This window comes from Peromyscus maniculatus, chromosome 9 (assembly GCF_049852395.1).
Source record: "Peromyscus maniculatus bairdii isolate BWxNUB_F1_BW_parent chromosome 9, HU_Pman_BW_mat_3.1, whole genome shotgun sequence".
Classification (NCBI taxonomy): domain Eukaryota; kingdom Metazoa; phylum Chordata; class Mammalia; order Rodentia; family Cricetidae; genus Peromyscus; species Peromyscus maniculatus.
This window is the reverse complement of record NC_134860.1, coordinates 39,372,506-39,395,228: the sequence shown is the minus strand read 5'-3', so window position 1 is coordinate 39,395,228 and position 22,723 is coordinate 39,372,506. Positions and strand designations below refer to the sequence as shown.

General features: G+C 38.0%; 1 protein-coding gene across 2 annotated transcripts in view; it reads left to right on the top strand.

Annotated features, from left to right (window-relative positions):
* Positions 1-22,723, top strand: part of Adk (adenosine kinase) — a 407,238-nt gene that overhangs the window by 190,597 nt on the left and 193,918 nt on the right. For both annotated transcript variants that reach the window (XM_006984766.3, XM_006984767.4), the window contains exons 5-6: positions 1,731-1,903; positions 7,047-7,155. In XM_006984766.3, coding sequence (XP_006984828.1) covers positions 1,731-1,903; positions 7,047-7,155 — 282 coding nt within the window. The remainder of the gene's footprint in view (positions 1-1,730; positions 1,904-7,046; positions 7,156-22,723) is intronic.

Below are 22,723 nucleotides of genomic sequence, written 5' to 3'. Positions count from 1 at the left end.
TAATGACATGATGAGATATTTGTAGTTAGAATTTTAACATTTCTATCTTTAAAAAATTTAATATTCATACATGCATATAATGTTTTTGCATCAAATCCTCCCATCCCTCCCCAGCTCACTACCACTTTTTGTGCTCACTCAATTCATGTGCGCTCGCTCGCCCTCCCTCCCTCCCTCCCTCCCTCCCTCCCTCCCTCCCTCCCTCCCTCCCTCCCTCCCTCCCTCCCTCCCTCCCTCTCTCTCTCTCTCTCTCTCTCTCTCTCTCTCGTCTCTATGAGCAAAAGTATAGGACCATCTATCTGCCAAAGCATGGGTAGCCTCTCAGAGCCAGCATTTCTAAAGAACGCTGACTTTTCCAACTCCAGCAGCAATCAATAGCCAATGGGTCCTCAAATAGGGCAAGGGCTTCATGAGCCCCTCCCTTATCAGTTCTGTGATTTTGGCAGGTTTCAGCTCCTGCTCGTCTTATTCACACAGGAATAGCCACAGTGAGTGTTTGTGTGCAACAGTCCGCTCATCTCACGTAAATGTTCCACTGTGGAGATTCTCTGCCCTTTCAACCTCAGTCATCCCTGGGCCGTGAGATAATGGCTGTGATATAGATGGCTCGTTTTGAGCTGTGCATTCCACAATATCTTATTCTATTATCTGTTGACTTCATTAATTGCCATCTACTTCAAAAAGTAGCTTCTGTGATGAAAGCTCAGAAGTCCACCCTCAATCCAGAACTGAACACTTTTCTTCATGTTTGGAGTGGGGAGTAAGACAGAGTCTCATAAGACCTCATACGAATTTGCAAAGTAGCCAAGACTGGACATTTAACTCCTGATTCTCCTGCCTCCATCTCCCAGGTATTGGAATTTCAGGCATAAACTACCATGCTCAGCCATAATTTTTGACATTTGTTATTTTAATGGTATTAAGCATGAGTATGCTTTAGCATAATTTATGGATGAATTATTTCAAGAAGTGTAAAACTATTATAACAGCTGATAGGTATTGCTTATTGTATCATGGGTACTATGCTCAGTTTTACATATGTATTAACCTATGTTATTTAAAGCTACCTTATAAAGCATGTTTTTATCATTTCCTCATTTTACAGATGAGAGAAATAAACTGTAGACAGGTTAAGTGATGCCAAGAGGGTAGCTCATATCTATAATCCCAGAATTAAAGAGGCTGAGACAGGAGCACTGCTATGAGTTTTAGGTTAGCCTGTGTTCTGCATTAAGTTCTAGGCCAGCCTGAGCTACAACGTGAGACCTGTGTAACAACATCAGAAAAAAAAAAAATCAAGGGGAAAAAAGTTTGAAAGATCAACTGATATGTTATTAATACCACAATTAATAGGGGCAAACATTTTATCAAAACAGTCTTCAAAGTGAATTCTGTATTTTTCCATGAAAATGCTATGCTAGCTCATTTTATTGGCACTTAACTTTATTTTCCTGTGAACAGCCAGCATTTGATTTAAAGTCTGTATAACTTGAGCTTCTGAATTCTAATGTACTGTTTTCGGTGTCTACCCACTAAACTCTCTACATCTGTTCCTCGTGTAGTAGAGTATTATGTGTATGGCTGTTTTGTCAAGGTTCTTATCCTAAGCGGTAGTGCAGTGTTGAAGTTCTATTCATCGTCATCACAGAGCATGGCTTGCAGGGCACCATCCGTAGAAAGTCCTGCATTGTCTGTACCGTTTCTGACCCATTTATGTTCTTGCTTTTCAGTGGATGATTCAGCAGCCACACAAAGCAGCAACCTTCTTTGGATGCATTGGGATAGATAAATTTGGGGAGATCCTGAAGAGTAAAGCTGCTGAAGCACATGTGGATGCTCATTACTACGAGCAGAATGAGCAGCCAACTGGAACCTGCGCTGCATGCATCACTGGTGGCAACAGGTCAGTCATTATCAACCAGGAACACCCTCTCCTCAGAGCTGGATAAACATTGACAAAACCCGAATTACAGTTTGAAATAAACTTCGCCTTGATAATCATTTCTAATGTTCAGTAAACTCTTCTTCTTTGTGTTATTTTTTACCTTATTGTGTTTAATTTTTTTTGCTATTTAAGAATGTCATACATGTGTACAATATGTTTGATAAAATCTACCCCCCTATTCCCCCAACACACAATTTCTGCCTCTAAACTTCCTGTATTCTTTTTTGTTGTTATAGATGCAGGTGAAATCCTACACATTTTTTTTGTTTGTTTTGTTTTGTTTTTTAATTGTTTTTCAAGACAGGGTTTCTCTGTGTAGCCCTGGCCGTCCTGGAACTTACTATGTAGACCAGGTTGGCCTTGAGCTCAGAGATCCACCTGTCTCTGCCTCCCAAGTGCTGAAATTAAAGGTGTGGGTCACCACCACCACCACCCAGCCTGGCATATTGTTTAAGAATTTACTCTTTGAAGAATTCCCACAGTAGCTGCACCACTTTGTACGCCCAACATTGAATAATTATTCTGCTTTCCCTGCATCCATACCAGCACTTGTTGGACTTTTTTTTTTAAAAAATCTTAGTCATTGTCAACCATGTAATTACTTTGTTTATTTTATTTGAGACTTGACTTTATTTGAGACAGCCTCTTACGCTGTTGGCCAGGCTATCCTCAGACTCTTAGCAGTCTTTCCACCAGGAGCCACCCTTCAGACCCATCTTCCTTTTTTGTTTTTTATCTTTGAATAAAATTTCTTTCATTTATTTATTTACGTATTGTGGTGATGTGTTCGTATGATATGTGTGCATACCATGGCACACACGTAGGAACCAGAGGACAGCTTTGTGAAGCTGTTTCTCTCCTACTGCCTGTATATGGTTTCCCAGGATTGAACTCGGTCACCGGGTGTGCATCATCAGACAAGCTCCTTTAGCTACTGGGCCATCTCACAGGCCTGCCTTTTGTGTTCTTAAGTTTGTTTTTGTTAGATCTTCTTTTAAATTCATGAGGGATATTGCAGTGAAAACTTGAGATTATCTAATATAGTCTCTACCTTGTATAATTAGACTTGGGAAAACAAAATGTTTTGGGTTTTTTTTTGTGGGGGGGTTTCATCTTGTAATTTGCTGAACTTGCGTTAGAAAAGAATTACCTTGTCAGCATAACCTGATAACAGAGTATCAAAATCTGCTTATAGAAGCATGTGTGCCACATAGCTTAATGTTTAACCGATGTTAAACACCACCAGTCTTGATAATGCACCATTCAGTCAGCAACCAAGCCAAGTCATAGCTCAGGCCTGTACAATTGCAACATTTAAGAGGCCAAAACAGGAAAATCACGAGTTTGCTATCCAGGATGAGCTACACAATTGGATCGATCCTGCATGTGGAGTATGGAGATGGGAGTGGTGGTGGAGGAAGACGCACACGCACACGCGCGCACACACACGTTTTTACTACATTTCAGAAGTCTTCGTTGTTCAGATAGCAAAATGGCACCACACTACAGCAGTGTGAGCCCCTGAGGTCGCTCTACAGCAGACGGTCATTGGCACTACTGTTCTTGAAATCAACAGAAAACAAAAGATACTCAGGAAAAGAAACGGGTCAAGCAACCAGAGCAGGTCACAGGGCTGTAGAGTGACTAAATATGACATTTTCCACAGTCAAATATGCTATATTAAAGCAAATCAGAGAGGCGCAGATGGTACGTGCCACGGGTTGAGGGCTGCCTGCTGTCACTTGTCCAGATAGACATGGGAAGGACTAAAATGAGGAGCTCTTCATTTGACATCTTGCAGTGAGCTGCTTTCAAACCCTTTTCAAAATCCTGGAAATGTAGCAGAAAGATCCAAACACACCCCACAAGCATATGAGCCTAGTCCCTAGTGGGAAAGTCCCCCAGCCTGGGCCACAAAGTAGAAAAGTTCATAGAGCTGGTGGTTGATATTGTTAGTCCCAGCCCTCCTGTCTGCCAACTTTACTTAGAAAATTCTTCTTCATATGAACGTCTGATATATCTCTCAGGGCCTCCCATGCATTGGCTTTATTTACTGTTGTTTTATAGTTGTGCAGGTATTCCTGTAGTTACACATACATTTCTAGCATTATTAGCACCACATCAGTGGAGCCTTCTTTCTCCTTTGCATGGGAAAAGCAAAATCACTGTCTTTGTTAGGGTTTTATAAAAATCCTCACAATTTACCTCCTTTAAAATTTGACCCACTACAAATTTTGCATTCTTTGTACATGATTTGGTTTGTCTGATTTTTGAGACAGGGTCTGTAGATAGAGCCCTGGCTGGTCTGGAATTTGCTTAATAGACTTAACCAGTATCAAACCTAAATCTGTCCTTCTACTTCTGCCTCCCACAGTGTCAAGATTATAGGTGTACCATGCCTGGCTGTGTTGTCTATACTCAGAAATACGTAATTTGTCCTCCATTCTTTGTGCTGTTTTTCAGTCCTGGTCCATTGCTTTGCTAGTAAGGTTTTTTTTCCAAGTTAACATAAGCTACAGTCATTTGGTCAAAAAGGAACTTAAATTGAGAAAATGCTTCTACCGAATGAACCTGTGGGCCTGTCCATGGGGCATTTTCTTGATTAATGATTGATGTGTGGGAACCCAGCCCACTGGGCAGTACAATCCCCAGGCAGGTGGTCCTGAGTTGTATAGAAAGCTAGCAAAGCAATCTATGAGAAGCAAGCTTGTAAGCAGTGTTCCTCTTATCAGCCCCTGCCTCCAGGTTCCAAACCTCTTGAGCTCTTGTTGTGCCTTCCCTCAGTGATGGATGGTGACCTGGAAGTGTAAGCGATGTAAACCCTTTTCTGCACAAGTTCTTGTTTGTGGTGTTAATCATAGCAAATAGAAAGAAAGTTAAGACAGTCCCCTTTCTGACCTTCTTTATTTTGGTTTCCAGCTTGCCTCCAGCACAATCATATTGACCTGACACAATTCAGGGTGCTGATGAGCAGTGTGGGAGATAGTAATAAAATATCTAACAGAATTTTCAAGAATAATTAGGGAACAAAAGTAATTTTCACACCTTTCCTTTAACGTGTTTTTTTGTTTTGTTCTGTTTGTGAATAGGAGAACTTGATAGTTTTCAGGTCTCAATTAAATTATTCATTATTCAAATTAAGGTGCATATATATATACATTGGTTATATATATATATTCAGCTATCCCCTCTTCAAATGTACTTGTTGGAGCTTTGCCTCTTACAGTTTTCTTAAAAGAAATTTTATTCTTCAAGTGTGGTTTTCCCATTAATGATAAATGGATCAAATTTTTCTTCTGACATCACAAAGACTAGAATAAAATTGCTAAGTTGTCTTTATATACTAAGTTGCTATTTTAAAGAATAATTATTAGGTCCTACAGATGTCAAAAACTCAATTTGTCTACCACTTTTATGGCCTTGGTGACCCACGTTATTCATGGGAGTGGGGGTGGGAATGGGGCACAGTTGGTAGAGCATTGTACTGGTGTGCACAAATCCTTGGGTTCCATGCCCAGCACTGCATAAACAGGATGTGGCAGCCCATGTCTGTAATCCTAGCTCCCAGGAGGTAGACAGAAGGATAAGAAGTTCAGTGCCACCGGGCAGTGGTGGCGCACGCCATTAATCCCAGTACTCAGGAGGCAGAGCCAGGCAGAGCTCTGTGAGCTCAAGGCCAGCCTGGGCTACAAAGTTCCAGACAGGCACCAAAACTACACAGAGAAACCCTGTCTCTAAAAACTGGAAACCGGGGGGAGGGTGGGGGGGTGGGGGGGTGGAGTAGTTCAGTGTCATCCTCTGCTACATCAATCATTCAAACTCAGCCTGGGATACATGAACCCTAGTCTGGAATTTAAGAAAAAAGATGTGAGAACTCTGAAATGGTCAGCGGGAGCAGGTGACTAATTCATAATACAAATGCTGGAGCGTGGCAGAATGGGTAGATTTTTTTTTTTTAGGCAGCTCCTGGTAAGTAAAACTTAGAACTCAAATATAGTTTTGTGATTAAAATAAAAGTTAACATGAAAGTGTTTTAATGAAAAATCCCTACGTCATGATTAGGTTGTTTTATATGTGAGCAGTGGGTTCAATCCCTGCACCAGTCAAAAGGAATGGTACTGATGCTTTATGTTTGTGGTTTGTATTTGAGTGTATTCTTGAGACTCCTCATATTTTCCTACTTTTGTTTTAATATAAACAGATGTGTCATTCAGGAATAATTTAACATGGATGAATGGAAAATAGTTTTGGAAGAGAAACTTTTCTTGTAGATAGAGAAACTAAGTATCTCCAGAGTCCCAAACGATGAGGTCATTTTTCTAAATGCCATAATTGTTGCTGTTTTATTTTTTTAATAGATGAAAAAAATGCCAACTAATTTTATAAATCTTAGGTCTGAATGAAGAAGGATTTATAATTATGTGAAATGTAAATAATTTTTTATTTCGTTAAATTTAATTGTTGAATTAAAACTAGGCAATTTCAGTGGCACTTAAAACCAGATTTTAAATTTAGTATGCTGTTTAAATTTTCCGCCTATAAAATAACCCTGTCCGGGAGTTTTTAGCTACAGGACTTGGTTCTAATTGATTCCAGTCCTTAAAATGTAATAGTTGCAAATTTATTCCTCACAGTAAATATGATCTACGTTTATATGTACATTTTATGAAATTAATCCCATATTGGACTCTTAAAGCATTAAATTAAATAGTCAATTATAGTCTGTTGGTCATATTTTTATAAAGATATTTTTCTACCATAAAAATGAAATTTTGGTTTATATAGATTTCCTATTTCAGAATGACCTAGTAGCCTATTTCTTAACTGCATTTTGAACTGTATTAATATATAAAACTTGTATTAATATATAATATAAAAAAATAAACCTGATTTTGGAGTTAAAAAGAAACTCATATACCAGCCTTAGAATTTTAGGTAGTGCGTAGGCTGGTTACCTTGTCTCTTGTCCTAAAGGCATCAAACATGCCTTCACCATCTGCAACACCAGCTTTTGAAGAGTTTGTTCATTTCTGTATAAAATGACTGGCAAGTTTTTTAATCTGTATAAGGAAAACATATTTCCTACTTCTTGGGTTTTCAGGTCCCTGGTTGCTAACCTTGCTGCTGCCAATTGTTACAAGAAGGAAAAGCATCTTGATCTGGAGAAGAACTGGATGCTGGTGGAGAAGGCCAGAGTGTACTACATAGCCGTAAGTTCTACTTCCCATTGGGAGCCATAGTCACATGATGGGCGATAGCTGTCCGCTGGTACCTGCTCAAGACCTAACAGGATAATGTCCCTCTGGCAAGCATATGCTCAATTCACTATCACACAATAGAAGTAATCTTTATGGCTGTGTGCTGTGTGTTACCACCTTCAAGTCTACTGCTTTAGAGATAGTATAAATAACTTCTCAGTTGCACAGAATTCTATTAAATCAGTTTCATGAGATCTTTTGAAATAGTTTTACAAACATTTTTTAGCAACTTACCATTAATGATATGAACATTGTGGAAAACAGTAGTAATGTAAGTGTGTAATATAAGCACTACTAACAGTTTGAGCTTATTTGCCTAAAAAGTATCATAATTGCTATTTATTCCATAGTAATTAGCATGATACCTTTTAATTTAATATTTCAGAAACACTGATTGTGAGGAATCTCTTAAATTTGAAAATAGGGCAGCATATAATTTAAGTTCTCTGACATAAAAATAATTGATTAAGAATTAACTTCTAAGGTGGAAATACACTAAAGATTCTCCTGAATTAACCACCCCACGATTACCTTGCTGTTCCATGAGTTTCACATGACCTGTCAAACAGGAGTATATACCTGTTCCTAAGTAGCAGGATCTCATATCATACACAGTGTGGATCCAGCAGCTGCTCCCATTCTGCTGTCTGAGTTGTGTGAAACAGCTGGTGGGGCATGTATGAAATCGATTATCCTGTGGATGTATGCTTATTGAAATATAATTATTACTTCGCTCCAGTGTTAAAGTCTCCTACCGCATGTTTATGTGCGCTGCTGTAGGCTTTACAATATTGTTATTGATTTCTCTGTATAGCGGTTCCTACCCCTTTATAACTGTCACGTAAATGCTTACATTGGGGTTACATAATGGAAAGTCATACTAGGTCTTCAGCCAGCATGTGAAAAGCCATTTCTAGAACTCAAGATTATCTATCTTTATTATTTCATTTTATTCCATTTCTTAAAATGACTTAATTTTCCTTTAAGGTTTCAACAGTGTGTTTTTGTAGTGTGGTTATTTTTATTTGTTTGTAACAGGATCTCATTAGGTAGCCCAGGCTGGCTGCAAACTCTTAGGATCTTTCTAACTTGGCCTCCCAAGTGCTTGGACTAAAAGTATGCATCATGCTGGTATATCATTTAACTGCTATTTCAGGTCTTTTGGTATATAAAATTATGGTTTTCAAATAGTATGCCACCTAAAATTTAGCATAATCTATGTGTATTATTTGACTATTAAACTGGAAGTGTATTCTATTGTAAAATATTTTAACCTGTAAATTACAGTTCTCTGTATTTCAGAGTCTCATAATAGAATTCAATGTATCAAATAGTATCAAGTAGACTATGCACCTCCTTGGAAGCATAGTGATTGGATGAGTGTACGAGTAGTATAATGATTATACAGTGGACTGGAGCTAGGTAACCATCAGTGAATGGTGGGACTGTTGCAGGATTGAAGACCCAACGTGTAAACAACTCATTACTTTTGTTTTTAAAATGATTTTCTGATCCTCTGCAATTATATATTTGTTTGTATTGAGGGATGGGGTGTGTTTGTGTGTGCATGTGCGTATGACTGCCACAGAGCCCGCTTGGGGGTTAGAAGACAACTTGCTGGGATCAGTTCTCCCCTTCCACTGTTTGTTCCTGGCATCCAACTCAGGTTGGCAGATTTGGTGGCAAGCACCTTTTCCCGCTGAGCCATCTGTCTGGCCTCCCAAGTCATTCTTTTAATCATTCTATAGCATCCATAATGCATCTAGATAAGCTTGGTGAATAAAAGTTAAGGTACTAGTGATACAAAAGTATAGTTTAATATAAGTTATACAGTCAAAGTAATAAAATTTTGATTACTTTTAAGCTCCATATATTATATTTAACCAAAAGAACTATCAAAGTGGATTGATGCTCAATCTGATTGTAGCTATTCACTCTTAGTGTTACTCTGTATGTTTGCAAGACCTTTGTATTGTCAGGCAAACCTATCTCTGTTCATGTATTGATTTATTTCTGAAAAAGAGGATATTTATTTGTATTCTCTCTCTCTCTTCCCCTTTCCTTCCCTCCCTCCCACCTTACTCACTTGCTTTTCATATTGTCCTACTTTGTGACACAAGGTGGCCTGAAATTCACTGTATAGACTGTATTAGCCTTGAACTCAAGGTGATCTTAGTGCAGTCTCCCAAGTACTGGAATTACAGCTGGGAGCCACAATACCCAGCTACCATTTTTGTTTTTATGTACCCTTCTAACTTTCTGTATAGCTGAGCCTGACCTTGCACTCCTGATCTCCTGCCTCCATAGTGGAGATTATAAGTGTGTGCACCGTGCCCAGTTTGAAGACTCTTTTCATTTACCCAGAATGCTGTGCTTTTTAAGGGACATTCAATTGATACTTAAAATGTAGAGTTGAGTTTCTGATCCATTTATTATTGTGCATTGTTTATCTTTAGTAATATACTTTGACCTGGAATCTATTGTCTACTGTTATCTAGCCAGTTCACTATTTTTTTAAAGAATTATTTATTTTTTATGTACATGTATAGATGAGTATCTGTTTGAGCATGTGCTCTATGTGTATGGGTTCTGTGGAGTCCAGGAAAGGCCTTAGGGTCAGGCAGAGTTAGTTACACAAGTCCATGAACCACTGATGTGGTACTGGGAACAGCAGACATTCTTATCTCCTAAGACAGCGCTTAGCTCCACCTCTTTGATTTGATCAGTAGCATCACGCTATGCCTTTCTTCTCTTTCACTTTTGACACTCTTCTAAAGGGCATTTCTTAGGCAGTGGTGGCGCATGCCTTTATTATCAGCACCTGGGAGGTAGAAGCAGGCGGATCTCTGTGAGTTCAAGGACAGCCTGGTCTACAGAGTAAGTTCCAGGACAGGCTCCAAAGCTACACAGAGAAACCCTGTCTCAAAAAACAGAGAGAGAGAGGGAGGGAGAGAGAGAGAGGGAGGGAGGGAGGGAAGGAGAGAGAGAGAGAGAGAGAGAGAGAGAGAGAGAGAGAGAGAGAGAGAGAGAGAGAGAGAGAGAGAGAGAGAGAAATTAAATAATGAGTAATAAGGCGTGCATTTAGTCATGTAATTGCCATTCCATTGTTCTCCATTCTCTTTCCTTAGAGTCGGGTCCATCTGGCATCATTTTCCTTACAACTCAGAGGGCATTCTTTGACAATTCTTGTTATTTGTTATTTGGATGTATTGGTCATAAATGCTTTTAACTTTCAGGTTTGAAAACATCTTTGTTTTATGTTTAGCTGTGGATAGTATTTTTACCACCATAGTTTTGGCTTGCCAAATTTATTTTTCTTTTATTTCATGAAAGCCGCTGCCCAGTCTCTTCTTCCTTGACTTATTCTTGATGAGACATCTGTCATCTTTGCTTGGTTGCTCCTCATTCAGCATCTCCCACCTCTCCTTACTCCTGAGAGTTTTCCTTTATTCCTGGTTTTGAATGGTTTTATGATGGCATCCTAGTTTATCCTTCATGTGTCTTGGCTTGAAGTTTACTTAATGTTCTTAAGCTCCAGCATTAGATTTTGTATCATGTCTGTGGTTTTTTCAGCCATTGGTTGGTTCTTCAGACTTTTTTTTAACCTATCTTCAAACATTGGACAGTGGTTCATAGTTCACCGCCATTCCTTCTTTCTTTAAATTCTTTTTTCTCGTTGTCTTTTATTTTAACTACTTTGTTGTATGGTACCTCCTAGCTCAATAGTGTTTTCTTCTGTGGTATCTAAACTCTCATTAATTTGTTGGTGTATTTTAATTCTCGGTGGTGTTTTCACATCTGAAAACTGTGTTGAGATTTGTACTTATTGCCTGTCTTTGCTTAACTTTTAGAACATGCAAAGCATGGGTTCTTGACCTGCATATCAGATATTTACATTTTAATTCATGATAGTAGCAAAATTGCAATTAAGAAGTAGCAACAAAAATAATTTTATGGTTGGGGTCACCACAACATGAGGAACTGTATTGAAGGGTCACAGCGTTAGGATGGTTGAGAACCGCTGATAAAAAATATAGTTCAAATAATTTTCATGACATTCTGTTAACTTTAACACAAATATCATTTCTAGAGTACTTTGAGTGCTTACTTTATCCCTTCTTAATAGTAGTTTTATTTGTCAGTTTCATATTTGCCTAATAATTGTTTTCTATCTATAGTGGAAACACACACACACCCTTTTCTCAAGGTTTAGTCTGGGATAAAGTTATTTGTAACAAGTACTGTGCTTTGGAATTTTACTCTTAGGAATTTTTAAGGTCAGTCCAGAATAGTACTTATTTATGACTTTGGTTCTTGACCAGTGGCAGTTTTGTCCCTTAGGGACATTTGGTAACATCCGAAGACAGCTTTTTGTATTGTGATGACCAGATGGTACCTATGATAGAAACAAGACAGGGAAAGTTTCTTACCTTCTTATGATGGTGAGACAAGATGCCCCAATAGAAAACATTCCATTTTAAAGTACCAGTGAATACATCATTGAGAAAACTAGTGGGGCTGTAGAGATGGGTCGGCACTTACGAGTACCAGCTCTTCCAGAGGTCCTGAGTTCAATTCCCAGCAGCCACATGGCTCACAACCATCTATTACTGTAGTCCCAAAAGATCAGATACTCTCTTCTGTTGTTATATAGACTACACACAGATAAAACACTCAAATACATAAATGATTTTTTTTATTTTTTTAGAAAGAAAGAAAGGAAAGAAGAGAGAGAGAGAGAGAGAGAGAGAGAGAGAGAGAGAGAGAGAGAGAGAGAGAGAAAGAAAGAAAGAAAGAAAGAAAGAAAGAAAGAAAGAAAGAAAGAAAGAAAGAAAGAAAGAAAGAAAGAAAGAAAGAAAGCAAGCAAGCTTATAGGGCTAGAGGTATAGGTGATTGTTAGAGCACATTGCTTTACATACATAAGGATGTAGGTTCAGTTCCCAGAACACCTAAGGATCGTCCACAAGGGCACTCTGCATAATCCAGATTTCTCTATGAAGCCTCTGATACTCTAGTTTGTGTACTGTAACTTCTCTGGTGTCTCAGAGTGCCCACTGTTTTTTCTCCAATCTGGTTTGGTTGGTTGAGCTTGGGGTTTGATAGTTTGAATGTAATTGGCCCCCATAAGCTCATAGGGAGTGGCACTATTAGGAGATGTGGCTTTGTTAGAGTAGGTATGGCCTTGTTAGAGGAAATGTGTCTTTGAAGTCTCTTATGCTGTAACCACATCCAGTGACATAGTTTACTTCCTGTTGCCTCTGGATCAAGATCTAGAACTCTCAGCTCCTCCAGCACCATGTCTACCTGCTCATCTCCATGTCCCACTGTAGCTAGAGTTTTCCTGCCTTGCCCACAGTCAGGACAAATCTCTGTCACCCGCCAGTCCCACAGCCGCTCAGACCCAACCAAGTAAACACAGAGACTTATATTGCTTACAAACTGTATGGCCGTGGCAGGCTTCTTGCTAACTGTTCTTATAGCTTAAATTAATCCATTTCCATAAATCTATACCTTGCCACGTGGCTCGTGGCTTACCAGCATCTTCACATGCTGCTTGTCCTGGCAGTGGCTGGTCGCGTCTCCTTCTGCCTTCCTGTTCTTTTATTTCTCCTCTCTGTTAGTCCCACCTATACTTCCTGCCTAGCCACGACCAATCAGGTTTTATTTATTGACCAATCAGAGCAACTTGACATACAGACCATCCCCCAGTACAGCCAAGTGCAGACCATCTCAGACACCTGCACTCGGGCCCATGGTCCTAATCATCCTCTATGCAAACCTGCTGGGTAACGCCACAAGGAACCCAAGAAGGGCTCCCACAGGACATACATTAACATCCCACAGCATCCCACCATGATGATAATGGACTAAACCTCTGAAACTGTAAGCCACCCAATTAAATGTTTTCCTTTACAAGAGTTGCCGAGGTTATGGTATCTCTTCACAGCAATAAAAATCCTAACTAAGATAGAAGTTGGGGGTATTTGGTTGTTCCTTGTTTTTGTTTTTGTTGTTGTTTTGTTTTTGTTGTTGTTGTTGTTGGTGGTGGTGGTGGTGCTTTGATTCTCTTTAACATGGTTTTCATCTCTAAACCTTTTTCCATTTTGTTTATGACACCGAATCCCTACATAACTGAGACCAGCTTTGAACTTGCGACCATTACGGCTGTTTTATGCCTTGTCTATTAATTCTACTGCTTCATTGTTTTGTTATTCTTTTAGCATGGTGGTCATTGTCATTGTTGTGGGGTTCTCCCTCTTTAGAAATTTGTCCTAAAGACACAAAGGGAAATTCTGACAGTGTTCCAGACATGTGTGTTCTATTCATCTCCAAGTGATTCTCCCATGAATGGACACTGCTTCCTTTCCCTTCATGCATTGCACAGACAGCCTCTCCTTACAGAGTAAATGTAAATATTTATGGGTTGCCTTACTTTATCTTCTTTCATTACTGTCTAATGGTTGATCACTGCTGCTAAATTCATTTTTCCCATAGTCATAATTGCTTCAGATGTGAGTGTAAATCCATTCTATACTCTGTATTGGAAATAGAGATCCCTACATTGATTCTGGTTTTTTCTCTTTTTAGATCATTTTTCTTGTCCTGCAAGATTACCTAAATAATTTTTTCTTTGGATTTGACCTGTAATAACTGAATCATGTTTTATCTCTTTGCTCATTCTGTACTGACTTTTCCTGGAACATGGTGTTCATCTTCAACTGCAAATTTAGTTTTCTATTGATTCTTTCCTTGTCCTTTTCCCCAATTATCTTTCCTTTATCTTTTACATGTGAGAGTGTCAGAAAATTATAAAACCCCCATTAATACATATATTAGGCAAAATCTTCTGATGAAAACAGACCTCAAAATTTGTGACAAAAAATAACTTTTGGTTTGTATTGATATTTTGATCTCTGAAACACTGCCAAAATACTCTAGATCCTGTAAAATTCCTTTATAATTTTAAAATAAATCTGAGAACTCTTTACTAAGATATTATTGTTCATATATGCATAATTACTAATGTAATATTTTTGTGATATTTTATTGCTTTAATTCTGCTGTCAGTAAAGTATGGTTTTATATCTAAATCTATGTATTATTTCTAATAAATTATTTTTCTGGAGATGTTTCCAAGTTTAAAATACACTATAAAGAAGTAATCAGAGGACTGGAGAGATGTCTCAGCACTTAAAGACACTTCAGATGCAGACCCATAGGCAAATAGTAGGCAGAGTTCTGGAATCCTGGAGAAGAGGGGAGAAAGGACTGTAGGAGCCAGAGGGGTCAAGGACACCACAAAATCAACTAACCTGGGCTCACGGGGACTCACAGAGACTGGACCAATAACCAAGGTTTCTGCATGAACTGATCTAGGCATTCTGCATATATGTTATAGTTGTGTAGCTTGGTCCTCTTGTGGGACTCCTAAGAGTGGAAACATGATCTGTCTCCAACTACTTTGCTGACTTTGGGGACCATATTCCTCATAGTGGGTCACCTTGCCCAGCCTCAGTCCATGGAGAGGTGCTTAGGGTTACTGCAACTTGGTATGCTATGTTCTGTTGATACTCATGGGAGACCTGTTCTTTCCCAAACAAAAATGGAGGAAGAGTGGATTGTGGTGTGGGAACAGGGCAGATGGGACTGTGAGGAGAAGAGGGAAGGGATGTAAATTTGTGTGTGTGTGTGTGTGTGTGTGTGTGTGTGTGTGTGTGTGTGTGTGTGTGTGTATGAATCTGGGGCGGGGGAGATGTTTGTTCTTCTTTAGGCTCAGGTTTAGTTCCCAGCACCTATATAGTGACTCACAACTATCTTTCACTGGGATTTGTTGCCTCCAAGAGCATAACATGCATTTGTACATGCAGGTAAAACATTCATACATACACATATAATCAAATAATTTTTAATAAAAAAAGAACTCACCATATCTCAAGCTTAGCTTTGTTGTGGAGAGAGTTATACTTTAGAGATAGTAGTGGGTATTTATAATTCAGGTACTCAAAGGCTAAGGGAAGAATTTACAAATTCAAGATTAAACTGAACAACATAGTGACAACTGTAAGTGAGTAGGCTGATATTTGTTTGTTTGTTTGGTTGGTTGTTTTTGGTCTATGTAACCACCCTGGCTGTCCTGGAACTCGCTCTATAGACTAGTCTGGCCTTGAACTCAGAGGTCTACCTGTCTCTGCCTCTTGAGTGCTGGGATTAAAGATATGTACCACCATCTCCCAGCTTGTTTTGTTTTTTTTTAAAGAAAATATTTGCTATTAAAAAGATATTTATGGCCAAATGATGGTGGCTCACACCTTTAATCTCAGCATTTGGGAGGCAGAGGTAGGTGGATCTCTGTGAGTTAAAGGCCAGCCTGGTCTACAGAGTGAGTTCCAGGACAGATGGGGCTAAGCAGAGAATACCTGATTTAAAAAACAAAAAAACAAACAAAAAAAAAAAACACAAAAAACAAGAAAAAGGAGAAGAAGGAGAAAGGGTATTTATGGTAGCTGGAGATATGGCAGTTGGTAGAATGTTTGTCTCTCAGCACAGACATAGTTGTGCTCAACTTACAGGTAGAGTCAAGAGTATCAGAAAGTCAAGGTCATCCTTGAGTACATAGTGAGTTTGAGGCAATCCTGGGATACAGGAGACAGGGTCATTCCTCCACCTTACTCCCAAAAAATATTTAAGAAATTTGTTTAGCAAAAGTTTTTAGTACTATCTTATATTTAGGGTTTGTGTTGCTGTAATAAAGCACCATGACCAAAATCAACTTGGGGAGGAGAGAATTTGTTTCAACTTACACCTTCTAAGTCCATAACTGAGGGAAGCCGGGGCAGGAACCTGCAGGCAGAAACTGATGCTGCTTCCAGGCTTGCTCTTCACAGCTTGCTCAGCCTGCTTTCTTATAGCACCCAATGCCACCAGCCCAGAAGTGGCACCACCTACAGGGAGCTACTCCCACCCCATGTCAGTCAGGGCATAATGATGGGTATAAATCCCAGGTCCTAGAACCTGATAAGCAAGTGGAATGTCACCAAATGTGATTAAATACCTTTATTAGTAATCCAGAAGCATTAACCAAAGTTCTTAAACTGACTGAGATGGCATGATAAATGGTAAGAAATTTTGTCTAAGGAATTACATATTTAAAATTGTTTGCCAGTGATTTGGTCTGCCAACATTGGGTAAAAATTTAGATGAATATGCAATGAAATGGACAATTGCTTTTATAAAGACTTATCTTTTGGCAGTATGTCCTGAAAGATGCATTTAAACTGATGCATGATTATGAACATAGCCATCATCTTGATTATGTTCCAGTTTAAAATGTGTTCCCTGGTATTCGTTCTGTTATGAAAGATTTGGGAGCAGTAGCTGTGAAAGCAAATGGATCTGTCTTGTCATAATTAAGAGAAACTGAAAAACGTAAAAAGAAAAATAACAAATATTACTTAATATATGTTGAGATTTGCTTCCTTTCTCTTCAGAATCTAGCAAAGCTCTACTAACTTACAGACTCTTACTTGACTTCATTGCTTTAACCTTCTTAGACCATAGAAAGGTTTTTAATACTATCTTTTGAAGACTAAACTCATAATAATATCCTTTGGCAGGGAAGGTGAACTAATGGATCTTTTTTTAAAAATTTAAGATATCCTGTGAATGATAATTGATTAAATAATAGGTCATGCTTCTCTATAAAATATTTAAAAAGAATCCAAAGTGCCTCTTGAAATTTAGTAATTAATCTTTGTAATATTCATCTGAGATTATTAAAGAGGTGGGACAGTTGAACTGCACTTGACCTTTCATCCCAAATAGCAGGTTTTGAACTTTTATGTTAAAAATTTCCATTGTCTTGGTCAAATTAATGTTTTCTGTAAAGAATTATCCCTGATTATTTCACTCAGTTTTTTGAATGTCCTATTCTATACTGCTTCTTTGACCTTATTAGGACTTAACTTGTTTTTTAAGCCTTTATCTGAAAATGTCCTTGCAGGTGACCTTAAGGTGTACTGCTTATAAAAAATTAGAAGAATAAGTCAGGTATAAAGGTATGTGTGTGTGTTTAATCCTTGGCCTCTGGAGTCTGCGATGTGCTGATTAATTTTTTTGTCAACTTGACACAAGCTAAAATAATCTGGTAGGAGGGAATTTCCCATCAGATTGGCCTGATGGCTGTCATAGAACAGTTTTGATTAATGATTTGGAAGGGTCCAGCCTACTCTGGCCCGTTCTAGCCTTGAGCAGGGGCTGGGGCTCCTGGGTTGTATAACAAACAAGCTGAATGAACAATGGAGAATAAGGTCAGCAAGTAGCATTTTCCCCATGGTCTTTGCTTCAGTTCCTGCTCTAGGTTTCTGCTTGAGTTCCCACCCTGACTCCCCTCAGTGGTAACCCAGATAAAACTTTCCTCCTCCTCAAGTTGCTTTTTTGGTCATGTTCTTTATCACAGCAATAGAAAGCAAATTGATCCTGGTGGCAGTGCTAGTGTACTTGGGGGGCAGAGGCAGGCGGGTCTCTGAGTTTGAGGCCAGCCTGGTCTACAGAGTGAGCTCCAGGACAGCCAGGGCTACACAGAGAAACCAAAAGGGAAAAAGAAAAAAAGAATCCAAGTAAAACAGAAGAGCATCTGAGCTCAGGGTTTTAAGAGACCAGCCTAGGCAACATTGCATTCCATTTATCCATTCATTTACTTTTTATCCTAAATAGATACAGATTTTTATCTCTTTAATAGATACAGATTTTCAAGTTTGATAAAATTTTTTATCCTAAAAAGTAAATGAATAGATAAACAATGAAATTAAATAATTTTTTTTTGTTTCATCTAGAGCTTTTGATGTAAGTGTATACCTGACAGTACAAATGAATCTCTGCCATTCAAGGGTTTAGAAATTTATATGTCAAATTGGCATCTCTGTAAGTAATGGCCCAAACTACAAAGTGTAAAATGAGTGTAGTAACATTGTAGATATTGTGTGTGTGTGGCTGGGGAGGGGGGGAGGATTAAGTATTTCTCTTCTTAGTCACATATCTTATTCAAAGGTCTCACTGTGTAGTCCAGGTTCCCTCAAACTTGCAGCAACTCTCCAGTCTCAGCCTATTCACTGTTGGGATTATAGACATATACCATCACAAACAGCTATCATTTTTTAAATTTTCATACTTTCTTTAAAATATTTTCAGCAAGTTAAATCTTTTTTTCCCCACTGAGTGTGACCTTGATCTTTGGATCCTTCTGCCTATACCTCCCACCTGCTGGCATTGCAGGCTTGACCAGTTTATGACATGCTGGGACCCAAACCTAAGGCTTCATGCATACAAGGCAAGCACTTGACCAACTGAACTACAGCCACAGTCCCTCAGCAATTTGAATCCTGTCCATATTATTTTCTTAGAGAAATACCTTGTGATCTCTTTAATAGACACAGATTTTCAAGTTCGATAAAATTTGTATGCCTGTGATTTTTCTTAACTACTGTTTTTGACAGCTATCAAAAGTAAAACTGTCTACCCCAAAGGAAAGGAAATCTTTGCTAATATCAATGTCAATATTCAATTAACAGAATAATCTTTTTACCTCTTTAAAAGAAATAAGGTAGTCTTGGTTGTAAAAGCTTAGAATCTAAACATATGTTGTGGGCTTATATCATTATAATGAGGGTTCAGAATTTCATGTGAGGTTGGAAATCATGCTGTGTAGTGGTCTCATTTGTAAGAAAATAGACATATGTGTACACTCAGTTACACATAGGGCCCCAATGTAATTAGTAAATCGACTCAGATACTTTTGCTTCTATTTACTTTCAGTATTTCAGAGCAACAAGCAATAGCTTGAGAAAAACCAACTATTTACTAAATCTGTATAATAAATATGATCAAGAGAGAAAATGTACACACATGACAACAGTATATTTTTATGGAAGAATTGTCTATCTTTGAAAATGTATATAACTTGAACAAAAAATTAGCACTGAATATTGGCAGGCTGTATTTCACCATATTTACCGAGCATATTATAAAATCTTTATAGTTCAGTATGATTTAATCAATAACTTCTATTGTCTCTGTCCTCCAGACAAATGGAATTCAGTCAATTTTAACAGCTTTATTGAAATATCTATGTACCATTGTATTCGCCCATTTAATATACTCAATTCAGTGGATGTTAGTATATTTATAGAATTCTGCTACCATCCGTAATCTAATTTTAGAACATTTATATCATCACTGAAAGAAATGTAGTGTCCATTAGCATGCTCCTGATTTCATCTTCTGCTTGCTTGCTCTCTCATTATAGTTACAGTAGCATCTAAGTGTCATACTACAAATAATTCCATCATTCCTGGTCAGACAACTGGTAAGTGTTCGTCTTTGTTGGTTGATAGATACAATGGAAGTGATGAGAATGTTTTGGTCCTTTGTTCTTGCCTATTTCTCTACTGCAGGCCTTTCAGAGAAGATCCTTTAAGCTTTTATTCTAATTTATGTCTTCTGTATGTAATGCGTGCTTTAGAACCAGTTCATTTTTTTTTTCTGATTTGTGAAAAATGTGGTAAATGGAGTATTGTTGTTGCTGTTGATTATATTTGACAAAGTAGGATGTATCAACGTGAACAGCCCTCTCTCTTCCAGCCCTTACCATGGAAGGCATGTTTTTACGCACATGTATGTATATACTCCTGCTTTGGTCCCTCTCGTGAGAACTTGAGTCTCCCATCTGTGTAGATAGGCACCTTTTGCTTTTGAGCTCTTGAGTGCACCATGTTCGGTTTCTGTGCTTACAGATCCTTATAGCTCTAGACTCTTAGAACTAATCGCCTTTTCACTAACATTGTTCTGTTCTCACTAAAAATATTAGCAAATTCTAAATGATTGAGGATGTCTGAAAGACAGTGCCACTTTTCCAACTACAGCTCCTTTTGTCTTGGGTCAGACTCTAATGTGGCGCTTCCTATGGTGTTGTGTGCCAAGTGGGTTGCTTTTCTCTGCAACTCCCTTTTCTGTAGCCCCTTCATCCGGGGCACCGCGCTCCACCCACCCTCCCCAGCCTGCTCACCTGTGTTGTCCTCAGTACTCATTACGTGACTTCATCTCTTAGAGTATTTACTTCTATTATAACTGATTCTGTGAAGAATTTAGCCCATTTTTTCTGGTTATATTTAATTGGTATGTCAGAAATAGCAATTAAATATCAAAGGGAATAATGCACCAATGTTCTTAATTTGGCTTTTCCAGAGTGACATACATAAAATGAAGTTAACAAACACCAAATAGTACACAATTTAAGCCCTCGAATATATGTTTTTCTCATTTGCATGGCTTCTAGATTTAACGTGTCTTTAATTTGAAATTTGTAATAAACTGAATATAAACTTTAAAATATTTTTACCTGTAAACATCAACTGGTATTTTGATGTAGTTGTGTAGTAATTACCAGTGTTTTCTGAATTTTGAGTTTTATTTCTAAAACTGATGTGTGTGTGTGTGTGTGTGTGTGTGTGTGTGTGTGTGTGTGTGTATTTCCTTTGTTAAGTCATCCAATAATTAACTTATGTAAAAGTATATTAAAGTGTGGGATCAGACTTACTAGTGAAATGATGTGGCTTTATTGTCAGGAATAAGCAGATTCTTTAAAATCAAATGTTCTTAATTCATTTACTTTTTTAAGACCATGCACATATTTTGATGTCTGCGTATAATCAGTGACTTTAATGCTTAGTGCTCCTCTATTGAGTTTCCCCAATTTCATCTTATTTCAGTCTGTCAAGAGTAGTGACTGTGATGTTTTAAAGATTCTCTAATATTTTCACTTCTTCAGATGAGCTGAATTGAGACTGTACTTTGTTGGAAGTTTGTTACACAGTATGTAGACACTGGTAAGAATCAGTATGTCCACTGGCTTATTAGTTTCACAGATGCTTCCATAATACTTACTGCACTCTTGGGTATATTAAATTATCATATCCTGACAGCAGTCCTGAAACATGCCAGTCTTATACAGCCAGGCTTCAGTGAACCATAGCTGACATGCCATGTTAATTTCCATAACTATCATTACTGGGGGTGGTAGTATTTCTAAGGCATGAAAAATCTTAATAAATCTACCCAGTAAAAAACAAAAACAGCACATTATGTTGCCTTATCTATCACAGGGTTTCTAATCATGAGGCCTGATTTTTTTCAGTCCCACTTGAATCATTTTACAAATAATGATAAGCATCTTTTATTCTTATCATGGGCTGTTAAATATTTACTTACGTGTACAATATACCAAAACACAATATTTTGATGTTCTGTGTTCTCGGTATGTACTATTCATGCTGTGAGTGAAAACCTCTTACCATCTCCTATCACATATTTACATATACAAATGATTTTGCCTTAAGTAGAAAAGACACAGCTGACAGATACATAGGTTAGTTTGCTTTCTTAAATTGCTGCAGACTGTTCTGTGATTCTTTTGTGTGTTTAGGGCTATTTTGTAGAGAAAGAAATCATCAAGTACCGTTTTAAGGATATTGACCTTTTGTGTCTAATCCTCAATAAACTTATGTACCTCAAAATAAAATATTTCTTTGTAAATTCTCACCTTTTTTGGATTATTAGTGATGGAAGGAATGCATGTTTTTAGTCCTGAGCCCCTCCCCCAGCACAGCTTGTAGATTGTAGATAAACTTCCCAGCTCAGTAATTAACTGAGCTCAGTCATCGCACCCTGTGTCATGTGATTTTTTTCAGCGGAATACATTATTAGAGCACTTACACAGCCAGTCTAGATGCAGCAGCCCAGGCGGCAACAGCAGTGCCATTTCTCACAAAGAAAATGTTGAACAGGAGCCAAATGTTTGGTGGCAGTCTGTTGCTAGGAAATCAAGGTCCTGAGGCGATTAATGACAAAGCAAGCAATAACAAGAAGGCAGAATTACAGATTTAAAAGAGAAAAAAGTGGTTGGTGTTATAATTACCCAAAGAAATCCGCACTCATTAAATTGGCTGTTTTTATGATTGACTTTAATTGGAGGTTAGCTCGGATATTTAGCTCCTTTCCCACCCCTTTAAACACACACAGGCACATAATCTGTAGAACTGCAGACTTGTTTTTCCAAGCATTGAGAGGAGCTTGCCCTGTAATTTGATCCCCACTGACAGATGCATTTTCTATGCTGCCATTTTGAATTAACCTATTGTAGAACAATTTTCTTCAGCCCTGTTGAATAAAACATCCAGTCTGATTACCTCCGATGGATTTGATAGAGTAAAAGAATGTACTTCTCATTGAAGTAGATTGTTTGCGTGGACTCTACTGATTTTGAACTCTGCCAATAAGTACAATCATTTGTAATAAATTTTCAAAGAAATTTCTGGTGAAAAGGTAATGAGAGTAACCCTTTTATAATTTAATGTTTTGGATCCTGCAGTAAAATAATATTATTCTTATAAGGCAGTGTTTTATTTCTAGTATGCTTCATGTGAGTTCATGAAAAAATCTGTTAAATTTAATATTTAGGAATATTATA